Source organism: Python bivittatus, unplaced genomic scaffold (genome assembly GCF_059951505.1).
Source record: "Python bivittatus isolate LINGU-HERP-01145 unplaced genomic scaffold, Pbiv_v1 ctg000700_np1212, whole genome shotgun sequence".
Classification (NCBI taxonomy): Eukaryota; Metazoa; Chordata; class Lepidosauria; order Squamata; family Pythonidae; genus Python; species Python bivittatus.
Genome location: NW_028277098.1, coordinates 100,803,268 through 100,823,266, shown reverse-complemented (window position 1 = coordinate 100,823,266; position 19,999 = coordinate 100,803,268). Strand labels below are relative to the sequence as shown.

Genomic DNA, 19,999 nt, shown 5'->3' with positions numbered 1-19,999 from the left:
CAATCTTTCCCAGCATCAGGGTCTTCTCCAAAGAGATCTCTCTTTGCATTAGGTGGCCAAAGTATCTGAGCTTGAGCTTCATTATCGATCCTTCCAATGAGCAATCAGGGTTGATTTCCTTTAAGATTGACTGGTTTGACCTCCTAGCAGTCCAAGGGACTCTCAAGAGTCTTCTCCAGCACCACAGTTCAACGGCATCAATTCTTCGGCGCTCAGCCTTCTTTATGGTCCATCTCTCACAGCCATACATTACTACTGGAAAAACCATAGCTTTGACTATGCGGATCTTTGTCGGCAAGGTGACGTCTCTGCTTTTTAATATGTTATCTAGGTTTACCGTGAGCTGCACACAAAACCTACTCCTTAATGTGCTACCTTTCTCCTTGCAGGGATCTTCACTCTCCTCACATACATATGCACTCTCTCTCTCCTACTTAATGCAATCAGAATTCAGAGTCATAAAGTTTTATTTGGTACAGTACAATCAGCTTCACGATACTTGATTAAAGAGGAATGTTCATGTTTGTATAAACATCACATATTTTTAGACCCTTATAATTAAAAAAATAATTCAGAGGACTACAAAGCCATAATTTAGAGATATCAAATCTCTCCAAAAATTTCCAGAGAAGGCAATTTACATGCAAATCCAATGATTTAAAAAAATTACAATACATCATAAAAATAGACTCCAGTAAACAAATACCATAGAACTCACTAACTAAAGATAGCTTTTTATCTTTCTTTAAATATACAAAAAGACGCACACAGCCTGGAAATGTTTCAGTTCATTTCAAACAGTGTTTTAGGACAAATCCAGCAGGAAACTACCAACAGATCACAGCAAAAGGGAGATCCAGTTCTTTTCAATGGCACTTAACCAGAGATTCCCAGGGATTTAAAATCCTCACAATCATCCTAAAATAGTTTAAAAAGTATCTCTATTGTATATTTCTTGTTTTAAGGAGAAGTATCAGCAAAATAACAAAAATCAGCAAGGGGAGAATCAAAAAAGTCAAGATGTCAGTTCCAAGTCATGTAAAAAAGGGGCCGGGCTTTGCAGGGTTGGAGGCACCATCTTGACTTTTTTGACCCACACCCCCCCACACAAATACCCCTGATAACAGGTATACTTGGTACTCCAAGTACTACGTGCTGAATGTTTTCTTCAAAGAAATATGGTCATGATAGCCAAGCTATCAGTAGAAATCCTGATCCCTGGACTTTTCAACATCCAATTTATATACCCTAACTTTGGTCATTTACAGTGGAATTTACAACACCCTTTTCAATGTGTAGGAGCTGTACAATTCCATGAGTGTCTGCCTTGCACACTCCCCATTAAATTCAGTGGCACATGTGCAACAGTAAAGCCCAGTGGCTGCCAACTAGAGATATCTCAAATTTGCCAGGTTGTAAAACCTTGGAACAGTAAACTTTGCCAGGCACTCCGGCATTATATTAATGCTACAGGGAGTTCTTGTTTAGCGACCACAATGAGGACCAGCAACTCAGTCGTTAAGCAAAGCGGTCGCTAAGTGAAACCGTGACTGCGCTGATGTTACGTCAGCTTTCCTTTGCTTTACAGACCCGCAAAAGTCATAAATACGAAGATGGGTCGCAAAGTGACTTTTTCATCAATGTCATAACTGTGAACGGTCGCTGTACAAGGCAGTCGTTAAATAAGGACAACCTATACTGGGTTGTAGTGAATAGGAATAACCCCATTCCAAGGGATGGAACCCTGAATGGTTTGAAAGGCAAAATCTAATTGGTCGATCACGCCCAATTCAGATTCAATTGCTCTGATCTGCCATCTTTGCTCTGGAGGTATCTGGGCCAATCAAACTATACAGCCCAAGAGGAGCAGGACGTTTGCAGTGGGAACTGGGTATCTGGACATTAAGCACAAGCCAGAACAGTTTGCTGAGAGGGCTTATTTTTGTCTGTCTTTTTCTTGAACCACACGTTCCTTGCTTTAAAGTCAAAAACTTTCTTACTCGCCTGGAGGAGAGAAAGGAGGGCCTCTAAAACCAGATCTATGTCCATTTTTTTTTCTTTATCACTAACTCATGAAGGATCCTTAGGGACAGCGTGGGGGAGGGAACGAAGACATGTTTGTGATGACTTCCTGATGCAAGCGCATAATCAGGGCATTTGTGTGATGACAGGCAAGGGAGCGTTCAGGAAGGAGGGCTGTGCCACAGAACATCAACCCTGCAGAGGAGGACTCTGAGCGACAGCCCCAGGGGAAAAGGCTGCTGAGGTCCAACAGCTGTCGGCTGAGGGCACAAATGCCAGCCAGTGAGATGCAGAACCCTGAAAGGTGCAGATGGTGGCAAGGGCTAGAACTGGGGGGACGGCAACGCAGACAGAAACCCCACTGCTTGAGAGGCTGAAAATTCTGGTCCTGGAAGAGAACAGGGAAGCACTCAGTCCAGAGTGGTCAAAAAAGTCAAGAGGATGCTCGCCACAGTGCAGCTGAAGCTCTGCCCATTTTTCATGTGTATTGCACCTAATGGCAAAAAGAGGGAGGAGTGGCCCATGCCAGGGGTCCAGTTCAAAGACAGTTCTGCTCTAAGATTCTGCCATCTGGAAGAGAGATGCCTCTTTTAACTCTGCCAGTCTCCCAGACCCTGGTCCAAGGAGACAGCAGGCCAAACGCCACCAGCACAGAGAGTCATGGGAATAGCCCACCAGCGGTGGCCAGCAGAGAGGCAGGGCAGATATTTGGGCGGTGCCCAAGATGCTTTTCAAGGACCAAGTCCTGGCAGAGGCTCCCAGTGATTTACATGGAAGGGTTCAAGCACGCCCATTCCAAGGGCAACTCTACTTCACTGCGTCTGTGACAGAAATTATCCAGCGCCAGCAGGATAAAGCCACCAACCAGTGTCATCACTTTGGTCAGAGAAAAATGCAAATAAACAGGCCACCACCAAGTCTGAGTGACCCTGCAGAAGATAGGAAGGGAACCAGAAGCAGAAAGATGGAGTAGAGGTGATGTTGGTACCCAGGGTACAAAAACCGAAAGAATGGAGAAGGTGCAAAGAATTAAAAATGAAGAAAATCACTTAATCACCTGGGATGAGCGAGGGCCATCTACAGGGGAACAGTCATGGGGATTACAGGATCTGTTTAGAAGTGATTCTTTTCCCCTTTCTCCCCTTCCTTCTTTCTTTTTAGATGACTAACGCTCAGACAGTAGGCCCACACAAGACGTTTAGCAAAAAGAAGATAGGAATGTTTACTCTGAAGTCTGGCTTAATAATTTGGGAATGTCACGTACCGGAAGAGGGTGCCAGCATGGAATATTGTTATGTCTTTGGGCTAGCCTGTGCTTTCTTTAGGAAGGGACTACGATGAGCATGGGTTCATTAATTTGGTATTCCAAATTCAATGGATCAGCACAGGGAGCGGGCACAAACTTTCAAGCATTCACATTTCATAGCACTGAGGTAGAAGAAGGGAGAAAGAGGCCTGTCTCATTCTCCCCTCGTTGCTATCAAGATCCCTGACGTTAAGGCCAAAAGGAGGGGTGGGGAAAGCTACTCTCCTAAGTTTCTCGCCTACAACCTTGTCCAAAATTAGACAGGCTCTATGCAGAAGCCTAAGGTGTTTCCCCTCCCCGTAATTCCACGTATTGCAATAAATCAGATGCACCAATTTGCAAGACCGGGAAAAAGGGACGGCATCAGTTGCAGAACCGCAGAAGGATAATACAGGAATCGTCATGCACACATTCACACATTGTTAGTATCATGGAAGAAGCCCAGCTGTTATTATATATCGTATTATTATATCTATATTAGAGCTAGTGCTGGGTACAACCAAACCCCAAGGGCAATGCATTCATCTGGGATCACTGTAGGCTGGAATAACCAGATTCGGCGGACCTGCTTTGTCATTAGCAGCTAAATCTAAGGTTGCGTCTAGTTTCAAACAGGCATTTGAAAGATTCTGAGACAGGAGACGGGGTGGGGTGGGAGCTCTCTCTTTTCCACCCACTCTGTTACAATACATTCAATCCGGGTAAAAAAGTGCAATGCATATTGGCCAGAGAGAAGAATCATGGCATCCTCCAGATGTTTTGGGCTACAGCCATGCGTGTGGGTAGAAAGAAGGGCAGCCGGTGTGCCATTTACACGACAATGACGTGATGCACATGATGTCCTCGTGACTTCTCTAGAACTCACAGCCCCTAGCCAACATGGGTTGGGTGCCGTTGAGGTCCAAACGTTTGGAGGGCCCCAAACCATCGACCCTTGCAATAAACCACGCTTCCACTGCAGCATTAAGGTTAAAGCTAAAAAAAGAAAGCTTGCCCTGTTGTGCAAATCCTCACTTTGCAACCGACTCAGCTAAGCAGCTTGTGTGAACATATCCACCGTTCACTGAGCTTCAGGAGGCACTATGATAGAGAAGCTTCTAGCAGCTTTCTAGGCGGGGTTAATTGCCACCAACGCTCACAGAACTGGGTTAGCCTAAGATAGCTTGTAGCTGACCTTTCCATTTCAGGCACCAAGGCTGACGTAGCTGGAATCCCAGCATAAAACAGACCCCACCACCCTTAGCTCTGCTGACCCTTCAATCGTCCGCCAGCAGAGGTGATGGTCTCGCTTTGGCTAAATGGCAGGGCTGGTCCTCCACAGAGAAAAACCCAGCACACAACGCCATTACCTTTCCCTAAGGACCCCCTTTGCCGTTCTCCGCGGGCTCAGCCTTCTTTTCCTTAAACTTTTCACAGCACGTTCCAAAGGGTGGCTAGATCAAGGAGCACAAACTTGGAAGGCACCCCCAGTTCTGTGGTTCTGTTTAAAAAAAAAAGATTTTAAAAAAAAACTAGCAAAAAATCATTTCAAGTAAAATTTAACAAGGCTAAAAAAATAATAATAATATTTGTACAAAAGGGTTCTGGGACAGAGGTCGAAGGGAGTCAGTTGCATAAGTCAGCTTATCATCTGGACGAGGGTGTGTTTATTGGCATGGTAGGGGAAGGAAGACTGGGGTTCTGTCTTCCTCCAAAAGATCTTCTGGTTTTGAAAAGTGCAGCAGGACCCCTGCTATGCCGGTGGCAGTCTTCCTCCGACCAGCTTAGCAAACACTCCTCAAATGTGGACCAGCCATTTCGTTTTCCTGCAGCATCCGTTTGATTCCCCAACAAACGCAAAATCCCTTTTCCAAAATATTTTCCATGCCTAAAACGTTAGGCTCCCGTATTAAAAATATGGCTTTTTGGGTTCCAGAAGAAGGCAGAGTCTGTTCTCAAAGCTCAAGTCCTGAAAAGCTCATGTCTTCTGGCGGTGTCCGATTCGCCACGAGGCTCCTGGTTCTGGCTCAGCGTTGGCGAATCCTGTCTCCTGGAATCGGCCTTGAGATCCATCACCAGGAGATTAAAAAGAAAGAATCTGTTTGCTGTGGTTCCTTCTTACAGGCATATACTGGACTTCTGCTTAACCTTAATGGCGCTGGCCCTGGTGTAGCATCCACGCTCCTTGTAATGTTGCAAAAGTCTGCGCCACAAAGAGTTTGTCTCCAGAAGGTAACTGTTTCCTAGAAGCAAAAGAGAAGGGCAGGAAAATAGAAAAGGCCAGGGTTTTATTTGACCAAGATGGACACCCAACCCACCCTCCATTGCCTCTGCTCGACCCTTCCCTCTTCCTTGGTCCACAACTTTCCCCTCTAAAATGGCGCCCATTTTACAAAAGAAAGACAACCGTGACTGGCAGAAAACCCTGCCTGGCATTTCCCACCAAGCACCACCTGGTAGGGTGGGGCTCGCATGTTGCACACAAGGATCTGTGAACTAGCTGGGATGGCCAAAAAGTCTTCTTTCATTAATTAGAGAAAGGTCATTATTGACATTCATCAATGACCAGAAACCCCTTATGGCCTTTTTGTGTAAAAAAGAAAATGATTGGGTGACTCTCTCTGTGAGAGAGAATAATTTGAGGATTAGAGAGATGATTATAGAAAGAAGGGAATTATGATGTCATCTTAGAGAGAGAGGTTTGATTAGAATTGTAGGTATAACTGCTAAGAGGAAAACGGGAAGCCACTTTATTTATTTTCATGATTTCTATTCTATTCTATTCTATTCTATTCTATTCTATTCTATTCTATTCTATTCTATTCTATTCTATTCTACTCTACTCTACTCTACTCTTCTTATCTCTTTTTCTTTGTCTCTTTTCTTTTTTCTTTTCTTTTCCTTTCCTTTCTTTTTTTCTTTTTCACGTGTACTATTCTCTTTTCTTTGAATGTATTCTTCATGATATATGTAAAATCTTGTAATGAAAACCATTAAAAAAAATTTTTTTTAATTATCTGGCTCAGCATGTAAAGGGAATGCAGCAGTTATGGTTTGGAAGCAAACCATGGTTGGTGGCAAAGGTGGGTCACCTTTCATTGGCCAAGGGCAACCCTTGTTTGAGTAACTGAGGGCTGTGAAATGGGGAGGGCCATGCAGGTGGGCAGCCATGGATTTGGGGAGAGAATCGGGGTCAGTGTTTAGCTGCAATTTGCTACCTTTAGAACATCTGCTAGAGCTCTCACCTATTTCCTGTCTCAAAATGCGGAAACCCGCACTGATTTCAGCAATCATAGAGGGTGCGCTAAGAATTGCAAACAGATCATCTGGGCTGCATTCAGGCCTGAGGCTGTTGGTCGCTGACAGCCCCCCCCCCCCAGTTTATGGTTTGACATGGTGTGTGAACCCAACAAACAGAGGTGTATTCCATAAACTATGGAATAAATCCAAATTACACTTGGGATGATGTGAAAAACAGGTTTGTGGGACCCAGAACGGGAGAACCAACCAGTTCAAGAATGAACTGTTTTGCCACGCCGAACAATTACAGTTAAGGAAGGGTCTAGTGCAGTGTTATCCAAACTTGGCCACTTTAAGATGAGTGGACTTCAACTCCCAGAATTCCCCAGCCAGCATGGCTGGCTGGGGAATTCTGGGAGTTGAAGTCCACTCATCTTAAAGTGGCCAAGTTTGGACAACACTGGTCTAGTGGCACCACCATCTTTTTTCCATGTGAAGGCCCCAGGGCCAATCCTCTGCTTCCTTAGTTTCAGATGTGATCAAGCAACCTGCCCTCTTCATCCTCTTTCCCACCGACGTTTTTGGGTAAGCTGATGCCTAGCACACCATCCTCCCAATACAGCTGGAACTGACCATCCTGCCTGGGTGAATCAATGAACAGGGATCTTCTCCTGAATCCCCAGTGTTTTGTGCCAATGAAGGCGAGACAAGGAGGCAGAGAACACAGGCGATTTCATCCAGAGAGAAGAGGTTGGCAGCTGGCAATCTTGGGCCAAGCCTACCTTCTTCTGGGCTAAACAAGGACCGAGAAAAAGGTGTTTCCCTTTTGCTTCCCAGAATAATTTTTTTTTAGGTATCCGGTGAACCCACCACAGCCATTCACTTCCTGCATCTAACCTTCCAGAGGCTGGGTTCACGCAACACACTAAACCCCAAACCCAGGTTAATAAGCCACAGTGGTGGTGTTCAAGCAGCATGTGATGTGCAAACAAATAAACCATCTTCCACTTTAATGTAACAGGCTGGTTCACTCAACATGCTAGGATAATGGGGAGCGTCCTCCAACCAGCTAAACCTCAGCTCCCTCTGAGCCTGGCCTAGGGCGCTGTGCGAACCCGGCCACTGTGCCTCTCCAGGAGACCCTCGCTGAGCAGGTTCTTGCTTACCTATAATACAGAGACCCTCCTGCGCCCGAGTGAGACAGACATTGATCTGATGTAGGTCTGCCACGAAGCCCAGATGTTTCTTCTGCCAGGTCTTTGTGGGCCACTCATCAATCTCCTGCTGGCTACATGAGCGGACAGTAGACACTATGACGTATTTCCATTCACTGCCTGGAGACCAGAAATTGCAACCAGGTTAGCCCCGCTACACCTGGAGTGCTGTAGACGAGCCACATAATCATCCCTAGGGATTCACAATTCCCAGGAGTCTGTATTTCCACTTGCCAGGAACCCATCCTTCTCTGCTGAACTAGTCTCCCAGCCTTGGTCTGGGACAGAGAAGGACAGCTATACAACCATCTGTGGTGGGCTTTGGAGGCCCTCAAAATTGTCCTTGCTCCAGAAACATCTGCAGGGGAGTCAAAAAAAAGTCAAGATGGCTTTTTTGACATCCCTGGCAGATGTTCCTGTCTTCTTCCGCGTGCCTTAACATTTGCAGAGCTTAGTTTGTGGAGCTAAAGCAAAGGTGTTGTTCCTGGAAATCCACAGCCCTCATCTTGCTTAAAAATGCAAGGACCCCAACATGCCAAACTATCCAGGCTGGTACATCTGCAAAGTTCCCATAGCAGTACATAAAGCCCACATCCTCTTTTCCTGAATGAGCCACAACACAAGTGGTGGGGTCTCCTTATCAAGGGCAAATGATTGCTGGGGCAAGTGCAAGAGGGAATGTTTTGATCTGACAACCCCCACTCCTTGAGTAATTTCTGCAGTAATTTTCCTGTGTAGTTGGGAGAAAAGAGACGAAAAAATCAGTTGCTAGAAGTGTAAGAGGTTCAAACCCTCTTACAGGAATGGAACTCGTGGACCACTGTATTTTGGATGACTACATACAATGCATTCGCTTTCGGAACTACCCAGGCCCTGGTCCTCAGCAATATTGCAGGAAGGGATATCTAGTATATATTGCAGGGTTTCCCTAACTTGGCAATTTCCAGGTGTGTGGACCTCAGATCCCAGAATTCCACTGCCTGCATAGTCATTGAACAGAATTCTGGGGGTTGAAGTCGACATACTTGAAGTTTTCAAGGTTGAGAAACACTGATCTATTGGAATGGTATATACTGTCTTAAGTTCTGTGAGAAAGCCTCAGACCCAAAGGCTGCAAGCCAGACCACAATCATCATCATCATCATGAGGCCAAACTGCAGTCAAACTAAAAGGAGAAGCTGCCCAGATAGACAACCTCGGAGGAGAAGCAGCCACAGAAGGGAAGTATGGTTGGAGTGGAGAAAAGGAGAAGTACCAAAGGTGATGGAGTGAAAAAAAACACCGGCTCTGTTGTACACACACGTCTGAAACAACATGAGGCCCAACAAGATGCAAAACACGTCCAGAAAAGGAAAAGGGCCCTCCATCCTAGGTCATAGGCTGCAGTGCTGCTCATGAGAGGAAGGAACCAAGAAGTTTCAGGATCCAGATCTGACTTCTTCCAACACTCTAGACCAGTATTTCTCAACCTTGGCAACTTGAAGATGGGTGGATTTGCTGGGGAATTCTGAGAGTTGAAGTCCTCCCATCTTCAAGTTGCCAAGGTTGAGAAACACTGCCCTAGACTCTGTCGGGCCAACACTAGTTGTAGGGGGGCCTGGTGAGTGTGGTGTGTGTTTGTGAGTGAGTTTGAGGAGCCTTGCTCTAATAAAGAAACTTGCAATTACTAGAAGTTGCTCTTGGTATTCATTGGGAACGTTAATGCCTGGGTTGTGGTTGCATGGAAGCTCATCAGCCTGCTGAATGAGTATGGATGGTTTCCAATAAATTAACCCATCATACACCAGGTCTAGACATCATTGTTCTCTTAGGTGCCGTCTGCTCTTTGGGTAGGCAAAAGCCAATGACTCTCAGAAACACAGGGGCAGAGGTTGGCACTTGTGTTCCTGTCATCAGTGAATGAACGATGTTTGTCTATGGGGGCATAAAGGAAACATTTGTCACAGCTGTCAGAGTAGAGAGATACAGACGTTATGTTGCATCATGTGAAGTTTTACATGAACCTGGTTACATCGGCCTTGTACATGGGGACATTAAGGTAACATCCCCATCTCTCTGAGAGTTTACAGGAAGGTGAAGAGTGGATACTATTCTGAAAGAAGCGTAAGAGAGATTTTCCAAGACAATCCCAGTAAACATTTTTTTAAAGTTTATTTTAAAAAAACTTGATTTTTGATATATTTATTGTTTTATATCTTGTTGTAAGCTGCCCAGAGTCACTTTTTACGAGATGGGCGGCCATATAAATTTGATATATAAATAAAAGTAAATAATAGAAGAGAATGGTGTAGCTCAGGACTGAACTGTGGAGTCCTTGGGGCTCTCTGAGCTTGGCTGTTTTCTTGCAGACGTTTCATTACCCGACCAGGTAACATCTTCAGTACTAGAAGGGAGTCAGGTAACGAAACACCTGCAAGAAAACAACCAAGCTCAGAGAACCCCAAGGACTCCACAAAAGTAAAAAATAACACATTTTAGTGTGGGAACTGGATCCAGCATAGAGATGTGCCTCTCCCTTACCTTGGCTTTTCATGATGGTGCAAACGGTGATGTCTTGCACGCCAACCTGAGAGAGCTGCTTCCTAATTTCAACTACCTGGGCATTATAAGCCGTCAGGATGGCAATCTGTGCCGGCTTGGTGGTTCCATCCAGCGTCAGCTGCTTTGCAATTCTCACCTATAAAAGAGCACGGAGGCCTTAGTCTGTGGCTTGATGAAGAAAGGATGTCTAAGATGAGACAGACAAACAACAGGGAATGTTATTCCTCTCACAGGGAATGGGGTGGGCTATTATTCCTGATTCCTTCACAGTCTTTAGATAAGATGGAATACAACTCCCATGTTCTCCCAAGTAGCTTGTGAGCCAGGACTTCCCTCTTTCAACACCTCAGCTCTTGCTCCTGCTCGGGAGCCAGGTTTCTTAGAGGGAGAAACCCTATCCCCCACCCCAGTTTGAAGGTTCAAGGTGGGGATGGGTGAAGAAAACCAAGCCTCCCTCCCTCCACAACCCAGACCTGGGGAGTAGCACCAGTTTCCCAGAGAGTCCTGCTGAAGCCTGGCAGCAACATTGCCATGACCTCACTGCCACTCCCATTCCCACATCCCTTCAGTATCCATTTGGGTTCCACAAGAAATCTGGAGCGGCCTTTTAAGAGTGGCATTTCTGCATTAATTTTTCTCGCATGATTTGTAACCCCAGACTCGAAGCAGCCTGCAACAAAGGAACGGCTCCACAAGCAAACACAGCATGGGTACAAACCCACCCACCCAAGGTGAGCGCTCACAGCAACACCTTCAGGCTAAAGGTTTGGCGGAATGAGGTGGTTTTAACCTCTCTACCGAACGCCAGAAAGGAAGGAGGTGAATGCTACTCTGGGGGGAACAAGTTGGAAAGTAGGGGGGCCATAACAGAAAAAGCTTCCTCTCCTCTTCGTGCCCCCTCCACAGCCTCAGCCCAGCAGAGGGGCCAATAAACTGCAACCTTGACACAGGTGTAGGAGGAGAACGGAGGAGATGCGTCTTTGGGAGCTCTGCGGCCACCGGCAAATTGAGTACGGCACCCAAACGAAAGAAGGTGGGGTTTTTTCCCTTCAAAGGGAGTAAATGATCCAGAGGAAAAGAAACATACAGCCACAGCAAGGAAAATATAAAGTTGAAAGTTGCAACGTGGAAAGTTGCAAGTCCTCTACCTACTGGCCAGTAACAGAGAAGGAAAAAGCAGAAGACATTCCAGAAAGAGGAATTAAGGCAGAACAGTGTTTGTAGGAAGAAAACACTGCTGTGGAATAGTATTACTCTAGAGTTGTAATATTAGTAATTGAAAGGTAATAGAGTATCACCATTGTAACTTATAGTAATTAGTGTAGTGATATAGAAATAATAGCAATAGGCTAGAATAGAGAATGGAGGCAATAGAAAACACATATAGACTTCCGTAACCCCAATTAAGTGTGTGGTGCGAACCTAAGCTAAGAATTGACAACTGGGCCAAACCAAAACCCCAGATAAGTCCAGGCCCGTTTCTAGGTGTGGATCATGGCAGCTGCAGCTGTGGAGTAGAAAATTCAACTGACACACACCACCAAGTGATCAAGAGGCCAGGACAAAAACTAAACTGGATTTTATTTGAATGTGAAGGATCATAACAAGAATGAATACAATTCCCCCCAGGGCATCGAATCTATCCCATTAAATATTAGAATTTGGGAAGGGCCATGGGGATGCATCCGAGGCTTTGGGGGTCCAATTAGACCTCATCCCTGCATTAATGAAAGCCTGGTCTGCAGAAGGCAACCTTCTAAGCCGATCTTCACTTGGGGAGAGATCTTGTTCTCTGTTATGGTCTGCAGATCCAGCTGTTTTAGAAAACTCAGAAGCCACCAAGGGTTGGTCCTCAGCATGTCATGGCGATCCATGCTTCTACTTGCACGCTTACTCACCACCTGCTGCACTTCTTCCAGATTGGCCCGGGAGTTCTCGTTCCCATCTTCCGTGGAGACCATGAAGGAACTCTCCTTTCCTTTGATGTGGCCAAAGATGATGGGGCAACAGGCGGATTTGCTGCGGTGGTAGAGCACGCTGCTTCCGCGAACGAGGTTGGGACAGGTCTTCAGCCTCTTTTCGTAAAAGGCCTCGGATGGGAACATGCAGATGTCCCGGTGCTGTGGGGCCAAAAAGTGGGGTATTTGAGTAGAATCATCACAGGAACGTCACAATCACTCATGAGCCCAGGCCTCAGCAAACCCAGACGTAGATACACATGGGGAAAACAGGAGGTGGGAACAACATTATGCCCACCACCTTGAGTTGCGCAAAATAAAGTCAGCATATAAATCAAATAAATAAATTGGGAGGGGGGTTAGATATCAAAAGGTACTTGGCTGAATAGCTACAGTACAGTCATACCAAGTGATAGCCCCAAGTCAACCATGGAAAAATTAAGCAAGGACAGAGCTGCTCTGTATTGGGATGGGAATTTCCTGGGTTGTAGAATAAAAAAAACTTGGAACAGGGCAGTGGCAAATCCCTTCCAGACTGCTGCCAGGAGGTCCCCAAAAGAGTCCAGTTGACTCAAAGGAGACTTTCCTTTCCCTCTAATGGTTACATGTTACCATCTGAATCATTGGCCCAGGAAAGAGTTCGATCGCTCATCTGCAGGGGCTGATGACTTTCTTGAATGCATCCACTCGGGATGATTAACAAAAACATGGCACGTTGGACAAGGTAGACCTTTGGCCTGATCCAAGACAGGACATCTTAAGTTCTTCAGATTTGATCCATGTTCCTCCAAAGAAACTGTTCATTTGCCGTCTCTAAACCATTCTCCCTGGCACCAAACCTGATTTGGTCTAAGCTTCCAGGAACAAGTTGCTGTTGTTATTATTGTTTGCAGACTTGAATGAAATGAACGAACATACGAACATGAAGCAGTGGTGCTAGATTGGGCCACTGCCCCACCTAGTCAGCAGTCTGTTCTCTTAAGTCAGCGTTTCTCAACCTTGACAACCTTTAAGACGTGTGGACTTCAACTCCCAGAATTCCCTAGCCAGCATGGCTGGCTGGGGAATTCTGGGAGTTGAAGTCCATACGTCTTGAAGTTGCCAAGGTTGAGAAATGCTGCTCTAGGTGGCCAACCAACTGCCCAAGGAAGCCCACTAATCTCCTAGCAGATGACCCTCAGAGGCAGTTCCACTGCCATCAAAGCCATTGACCCCCAGGACTTGCATGAATTGCTCCAACCCTTCTGGAAAGCCAGCCAAACTGCCAGCCACCACCCCATCCCAGGGTAGCCAATTCCAAAGTTGAATCCAAACTCCCTTCAGATCTTAGATCTTGTCACGTGATGTTGACTTGTAGCTAGAACTGGCAGAAGGAGGGTGTGAAGGATGAATTCATGTTATTCTTCATTTTGTTATTTTAGAAAGAGCTCGTTCGTGACTGAAAGCAAAACTGTAGTAGAACTACACATGGAATCAGCTAGCCCTGTGACTCTGGAGTGGAGATGGAGATGGGAACAGAAACCAGGCACTTCTCCTTCCTTGGAGAGTGAACAGTATGGTGTGAGAGGAGAAAGCATGCAGAACATATCGAAGATATCTAGCAAGACAGAATCCTTACAAGGTGAAACAGTGTAGGGGCACCACAATAAGGCCACCTCCAATCTCTTACTAAGGACATTCCAGTGTAAGGATCACACTGTGACTTTCAATATTTTCTTTATCTTTCTTATGTAGCGTATCAACCCAAATGTACTGTATATAATCTGTGACCTTGCTTTGTTGGCTTCTGCAGTTCTTCCGCGAGGAGCCAAGGATCGCTGTAATTGTGTATGCCAATAAAAGTATCCTGGGTTGCACCTATCCCCACTGGCTTGGGTCTCTCATTTAAAGCAGGCCTTTTTCCTGCCACAAGGGAAACATATCTTCCTTTGCGTTGAAAATGCAGAAGGTCTTGGGTTCAGTCTTGAAGAAGAGCTGAAAAAGGCTTAGTTTTCAACCCAGGTTCCACCCAGCAACAGGCAGGACAGAAACCCCGCCTCTTTTGTAGCGCATGCAATGCGTGCGCAAAAGGGGCGGGGCTTCCACTGCACCACCACCCCTATCACCTTGCAGCTTTTGGACACTGACTCAGGGTAAGGCAATCAGCTGTTTTTCTACATTCAGTTTAATAAAATCAAGCATGCTTTTATAACAAAAAGCACTAGGGTATAGTGTTGAGCCATGCCTAAAAAGGCCCAGGTTCTAGCCCCACCCCCAACCATGGAAGTCCATGGGGTGACTTTGGGCCAGTCACTTTCTCTTAGCCCAGTCTACCCCACAGGGCTGTTGGGAGGAAAAAATGAAGGGAGATCCCTTGGAAGCTGCCCTGAGCTGGAAGGTCAGAGGGGATGGAGGATAGAAATCTACAAACAAACTAATAAGCGAAGGATGTAATGAACAACTATTTGGTTTGCATCCACATGCTTGTTCCTGCAAGGAACTTAGAGAGCATGGTGCTGCTCCGTTAAATGATACGACCTCCAACATTATGTTCCACTTCCAGGCAGAGAAATCCTTACCATGCGATACTGGATGTCAAGCATCAAAGCCATGTGTTGGTAGCGCTCAAAGAGAGACTTCTCCATACCTAGATGCCGGCAGAAGTCGCTGTGGACCACTGGTCTCAGCTGCTTATGGTCTCCTAACAAGACAACCTAGGAGAAGGCAAACGTTCTCAGAATCCACCACCTTCCGGCTCCGGGTCACTTACAGGCAAGGAAACCGAGATGCACACGTTCCGTCTGCTCCTCAGCCTTTTTTTCCATCGTCCCAGAATAAAATCCAACGTCGTGAAAACGTTGAGGAGAACCACGCAAGGTGGCAAGGGGTCAAAACAATTCAAGAGGGCAGTCGCAAGCAGAAGTAAGGTTTCAGTCATGCAGTCATGAATGCCATCTTGGTGTTTTGCCCCCCTCCTGCAGATGTCCCACACTGCAGGACCCCATCGGTCAATGACTGAGAACAGGAGTACCCAGGGCCACCTTCTGGACAAGACCCAAGTAGAAGCACTCCGAAATCATGCTTCTGAGACCAAATCCTGCAAGGAGTGCAGAATATAATATCAGGGGATGGTAGAGATTTTGGATCTGGATCTGAAGTGGAAAAGATCCTTCATACGTGTACTCATTTTGGCTTTTGTGTGTGTATGTACCTTGGAGTCCGTGTTGACTCCTGGTGGCTGCCTGGACTAGTCCCTGCAGTTTTCTTGGCAAGATTTCAGAAGTGGTTTGCCACTGCCTCCTTCTTCCTAGGGCTGAGAGAGGGGACTGGCCCAAGGTCACCCAGCTGACTTTGTGCCCAAGGTGGGACCAGCACTCACGGTCTCTTGGTTTCTAGCCTGGTGCCGTAACCACTACACCAAACTGGTTGTCACTGTGCACTCACATGTACTCACTAGGCCTTCAAAACCCCACACCTGTTCCTGGGCTCGCAGGATGGCTGCTCCATGCCAGAAGTTACACCCTTGAATTCAGGAGGAACCAACAAGGTGCAAGCACCAGGAACAGATGTGGCTTCAGATTCAGGGTCCATATATATAAACACCCAAGTCTGCTCCATACATATGTTTATGGGGATGTGGGGAGACTCTCCAAGATCAACAAGGTAGGCAAAATGAGTCTTGCACAGGAATTCTGTCTGGGTTTATCATGTTTTCAATCCACTCTTTTCTGCCAAGGGTCGCTTCATGTATCCCCTACTTTGGGGGCCAACCTGGTCCATCTGCATCAGCTCACCTTCTCCATTGTCTTGTATCCCACCAAAGGGATGAGGGTCTCGGGTTCTGTGGACATAGCACACTCATCGATCAGCACCTGCCTGACGTTCAGATGCTCCGCAAGGAAGCTGAAGTAAGAGGCTGAGCAGGTGCAAAGAATGACATCGTGGCGCTTCAATTCATGTACTCGTGCCTTATGTAGTAAGTTTTTGTACCTGTAAGCCCACAAAAGAACACCACTGAGAACCAAAAGATGAGACCTGTGTCTCCACACCTTAAACAATATCCCATGCCCTCCAGATACTATGCTAAGATGTCCCCAAAATTGGCAGCAGGGCAACAGATGGGCAGAATATCCTGGATTGGACAAATTTAGCATCCTTTTTTCCCACCAATGGGAAGACCGAGGTAACAGCATTGATACAAAACGGCAGGGCTTGGACCAGAGGTCACACCCACCCTCTTGCAAAGGTGGACATGCGCACCCTGCAGACGCTCCTGGGTCAGGGCGTTGCAAGCCGCATGGAGCAACCAGCTTTTCTTGCACACTTCCAAGCAGCTTTTCCGAAGGGTTAGAAACCCGGTTTAAAATGGAGGGAAGCGGAGATTCCAGGAAAGAGGAATTCTCTCCCCAACAGCACATTCTACCCCCCTCCATGATTCCACGGAAGGCTAAGGCAGGACTGTGGAATAAAAGTTATGCGCTGTGGTTAATTTGTTTTTATGTATTAGATTTATAGCCCACCTTTTGCTCAGAAGCTCATACATGGGGCTCTCTGCTCCTATTTTGCTCCTAACAACGACCCAGCAAGGTAGGTTGGGCTGAAAGGGAGGGACTGGCCCAAAGTCCCCCAGGGAACTTCTTTGGCTGAAGGAGGACTAGAAACCAGGTTTCCCTGAGTTATCCACACAGAGAGAAATCAGGACTCCTGTACTGCATGCAAACTGAGCCACCCAGCTGTCAAGAGCCAGAAGGGCATCTGGGACTGAAATCTCCTAAGATGCTCATAAAACTCGTGGCAAAACTGAGGTATCTTCAAATAAGCCTCTGCAGCCATCTCAGTCTGATTGCACTCACTTGGCAACTTCCTTGTCTGTGATCTTTTCTCCGCGACGCACCCGTGCATCAAACTGATGGATCTGTTGCGCGTAAGGATTAGACGATTGTCGGATCAGGTAGTGCAGAGTGATGCTCCTGCACAGAAAGGGTTTGTTTAAGCAAGAAGACAAAATATGCACATATGTGCGTGGACAGCTACTCCTTAGGACAGTGCTTCTCAACCTTGGCCACCTTAAGAGGTATGGACTTCATCTCCCAGAATTCCAATCTCGGCTAGCTGAAGTCCACACGTCTTAAAGTGACCACGGTTGAGAAATGCTGGCTTAGAACCTCAGACATTTTCTGCAAAGCCCCACAACACTTTCACGGGTGGATCGGGCCCCATTTTACCTAAGGCTGAGCACGAGGGGCCTCAAGTCCAAGTTGTTTTTTGAGGACTGTTTTTGGTGTGGTTTTAAACATTTTAATTGCTTTTATTCTTTAATTAGAGGAAATTAAATCAAACAAAAAAAGCATACCTAAAACAGAAAAAAGAAAGCAAAAGGGAGGAAGGAAGAAAGGGAGGGAGGGAAAGTTATGGATGGATGGAAGGAAGGAAGGAAGGAAGGAAGGAAGGAAGGACGGAGAAAGAGAAGGAAGGAAGGAGAAAGAGAAGGAAGGAAGGAAGGACGGAGAAAGAGAAGGAAGGAAGGAAGGAAGGAAGGAAGGAAGGAAGGAAGGAAGGAAGGAAGGAAGGAAGGAAGGAAGGAAGGAAGGAGAAAGAGAAGGAAGGAAGGAAGGAAGGAAGGAAGGAAGGAAGGAAGGAAGTAAGGAAGGAAGGAAGGAAGGAAGGAAGGAAAGAGAATGGAATGGAAGGAATGGAAGGAAGGAAGGAAGGAAGGAAGGAAGGAAGGAAGGAAGGAATGGAAGGAAGGAAGGAAGGAAGGAAGGAAGGAAGGTAGGAAGGATGGAAGGAAGGTAGGAAGGAAGGAAGGAAGGAAGGAAGGAGAAGGAAGGAAGGAAGGAAGGAAGGAAGGAAGGAAGGAAGGAAGGAAGGAAGGAAGGAAGGAAGGAAGGAAGGAAGGAAGGAAGGAAGGAAGGAAGGAAGGAAGGAAGGAAGGAAGGAAGGAAGGAAGGAAGGAGAAAAAACAAAACAATGTACACAGAAACACATATGTGTATGAACAATTACAGCAGTAACATGGTCATCCTTTATTGAAACTGTTCTGTAAAACTTTTCATGCATACATATATGCTTTTGGTGTGTTCTTACAATGATTTGGGATCTCAGAATGTAACTTGACTGAAATTTTGCCAACACGCAATTCACTTCAGACAAGGAAAGTTAAAAATTAGAAGCTGCCATCCTGTGGATTGCAAATCCTGAGAATTAACTCTTCCCAAACTAAGTGGAACTGTATCCATACTTAAACATACAGAAGATTGTACTATACATCTACTCTAAACTCCCTAACTCAGTGTTGTCCAAACTTGGCCACTTTAAGATGAGTGGACTTCAATTCCCAGAATTCCCCAGCCAGCACGGGAATTCTGGGAGTTGAAGTCCACTCATCTTAAAGTGGCCAAGTTTGGACAACACTGCCCTAACTGGTCAGCAGCTCTCCTGGTTGCCTCAGGTTTGAGTTGCAGAAGTGGTTTGGTTCTGACATACCAACAAGCCATTATCTGCAGTTCCTCTCCGAGCTAAGACTGCAAACCAGCTTGCAGTCCTGGATCTCAGAGCAGACACAAAACAATTGATTGTCAGTCCAGTGCATTCAGAGTCTACATTCTTCAGGATAACATAAAAATAATGAATTCAGCAAGAACAGAAGGATAGGATACTTCCAAGTATGTTCCTTAAGTGTTTTCATCCATGATTCAGGTGGACTTTCAAGATTATGAGAGGCTTCGCTTTCTCCTCAATGTATCCTATGCTGATGTCTCTCTCCCTTCTGTTTTGTCCACTGAAGTCAACAGCCCAGAAACTGGGAGTGGGTGTGGAAATCCAAAACACTAAAGTTAGTTTCGGGGCTATATTTTTTTAACTGATTAAAGTCAACTCTCCTTCAATTCCTGCTGATTACGTGGACACTCATCCCTGTAGCTTTCTAGTCAATAATCCAGAAGTCCTTTGTCAAACCCGCTTTGTGTAATGTTTTTTCTCAACTTCTTAGCCTTGCTACTAATCCCGGGGTTGCCTGTAATCTCCCATTCATATTAACCAAATATTAACCAAAGCCAGCCATATTTTTCAGAGCCAGCTAAGGTTGGCTAGGAATTCATTCATTCATTCATTCATTCATTCATTCATTCATTCATTCATTCATTCATTCATCATTCATTCATTTTATATAGATGCCCTAGTCTCACATATGTGACTAGGAAAGTCCTTGCGCCTGAGATATACATGAAGCCACTCTTTCTCTCTCTCTTTTAAGACACTATTATCCATTTTAAAAAGGGCACCAAACTAAACACCGCCCTCTTAAGCTATACGAGATACCAGAATGAGCCTTCAGTTGAGCCATTCTGCAGTTGAGTACAAGCAACACCAACCTGAACCACATTTGTTAAGGTAAAAGAGGCCCAAACTCAAACCTGATCTCTGGCTTGGATTTTGAGTGCCGCTGAGATTTTCGAGAAACCTGGAGGTTGCTGCCAGGATATGGGAAATCCACTGTCTCGATCGTATCTCCATAGATCCTCAGAGGCCTCAAGGAAGCGGTCATCTTCATCAGCATCTCTGAAGAAAAACCAGCATTGTTGGCTTGAGAATGATTTCTGTTGTCCAGATCTTGCAAGTTCCAGCCTCTCTAGCTGGCTGGAAACAATCAGGACATGGTGATGGATAGCTTGCTGACCCCTGGTCTAGAAATTTAAGAGATGGCTCCTAAACTAGGGAATCTTGTGGGCACAGAGCAGGCACTGAATTTTAAAATGGGG

The 19,999-nt window shown here is 45.9% G+C and overlaps 1 protein-coding gene across 1 annotated transcript in view; it reads right to left on the bottom strand.

The window, feature by feature from the left end:
- Positions 1 to 456: 456 nt before the first annotated feature.
- Positions 457 to 19,999, bottom strand: part of HELZ2 (helicase with zinc finger 2) — a 58,567-nt gene continuing 39,024 nt past the window's right edge. The window contains exons 13-20 of the mRNA XM_088153559.1: positions 19,655 to 19,799; positions 17,093 to 17,209; positions 16,034 to 16,229; positions 14,819 to 14,953; positions 12,201 to 12,422; positions 10,282 to 10,438; positions 7,714 to 7,881; positions 457 to 5,550 (exon numbers count right to left, since the gene is read on the bottom strand). Coding sequence (XP_088009685.1) covers positions 5,426 to 5,550; positions 7,714 to 7,881; positions 10,282 to 10,438; positions 12,201 to 12,422; positions 14,819 to 14,953; positions 16,034 to 16,229; positions 17,093 to 17,209; positions 19,655 to 19,799 — 1,265 coding nt within the window. The 3' untranslated portion in view covers positions 457 to 5,425. The remainder of the gene's footprint in view (positions 5,551 to 7,713; positions 7,882 to 10,281; positions 10,439 to 12,200; positions 12,423 to 14,818; positions 14,954 to 16,033; positions 16,230 to 17,092; positions 17,210 to 19,654; positions 19,800 to 19,999) is intronic.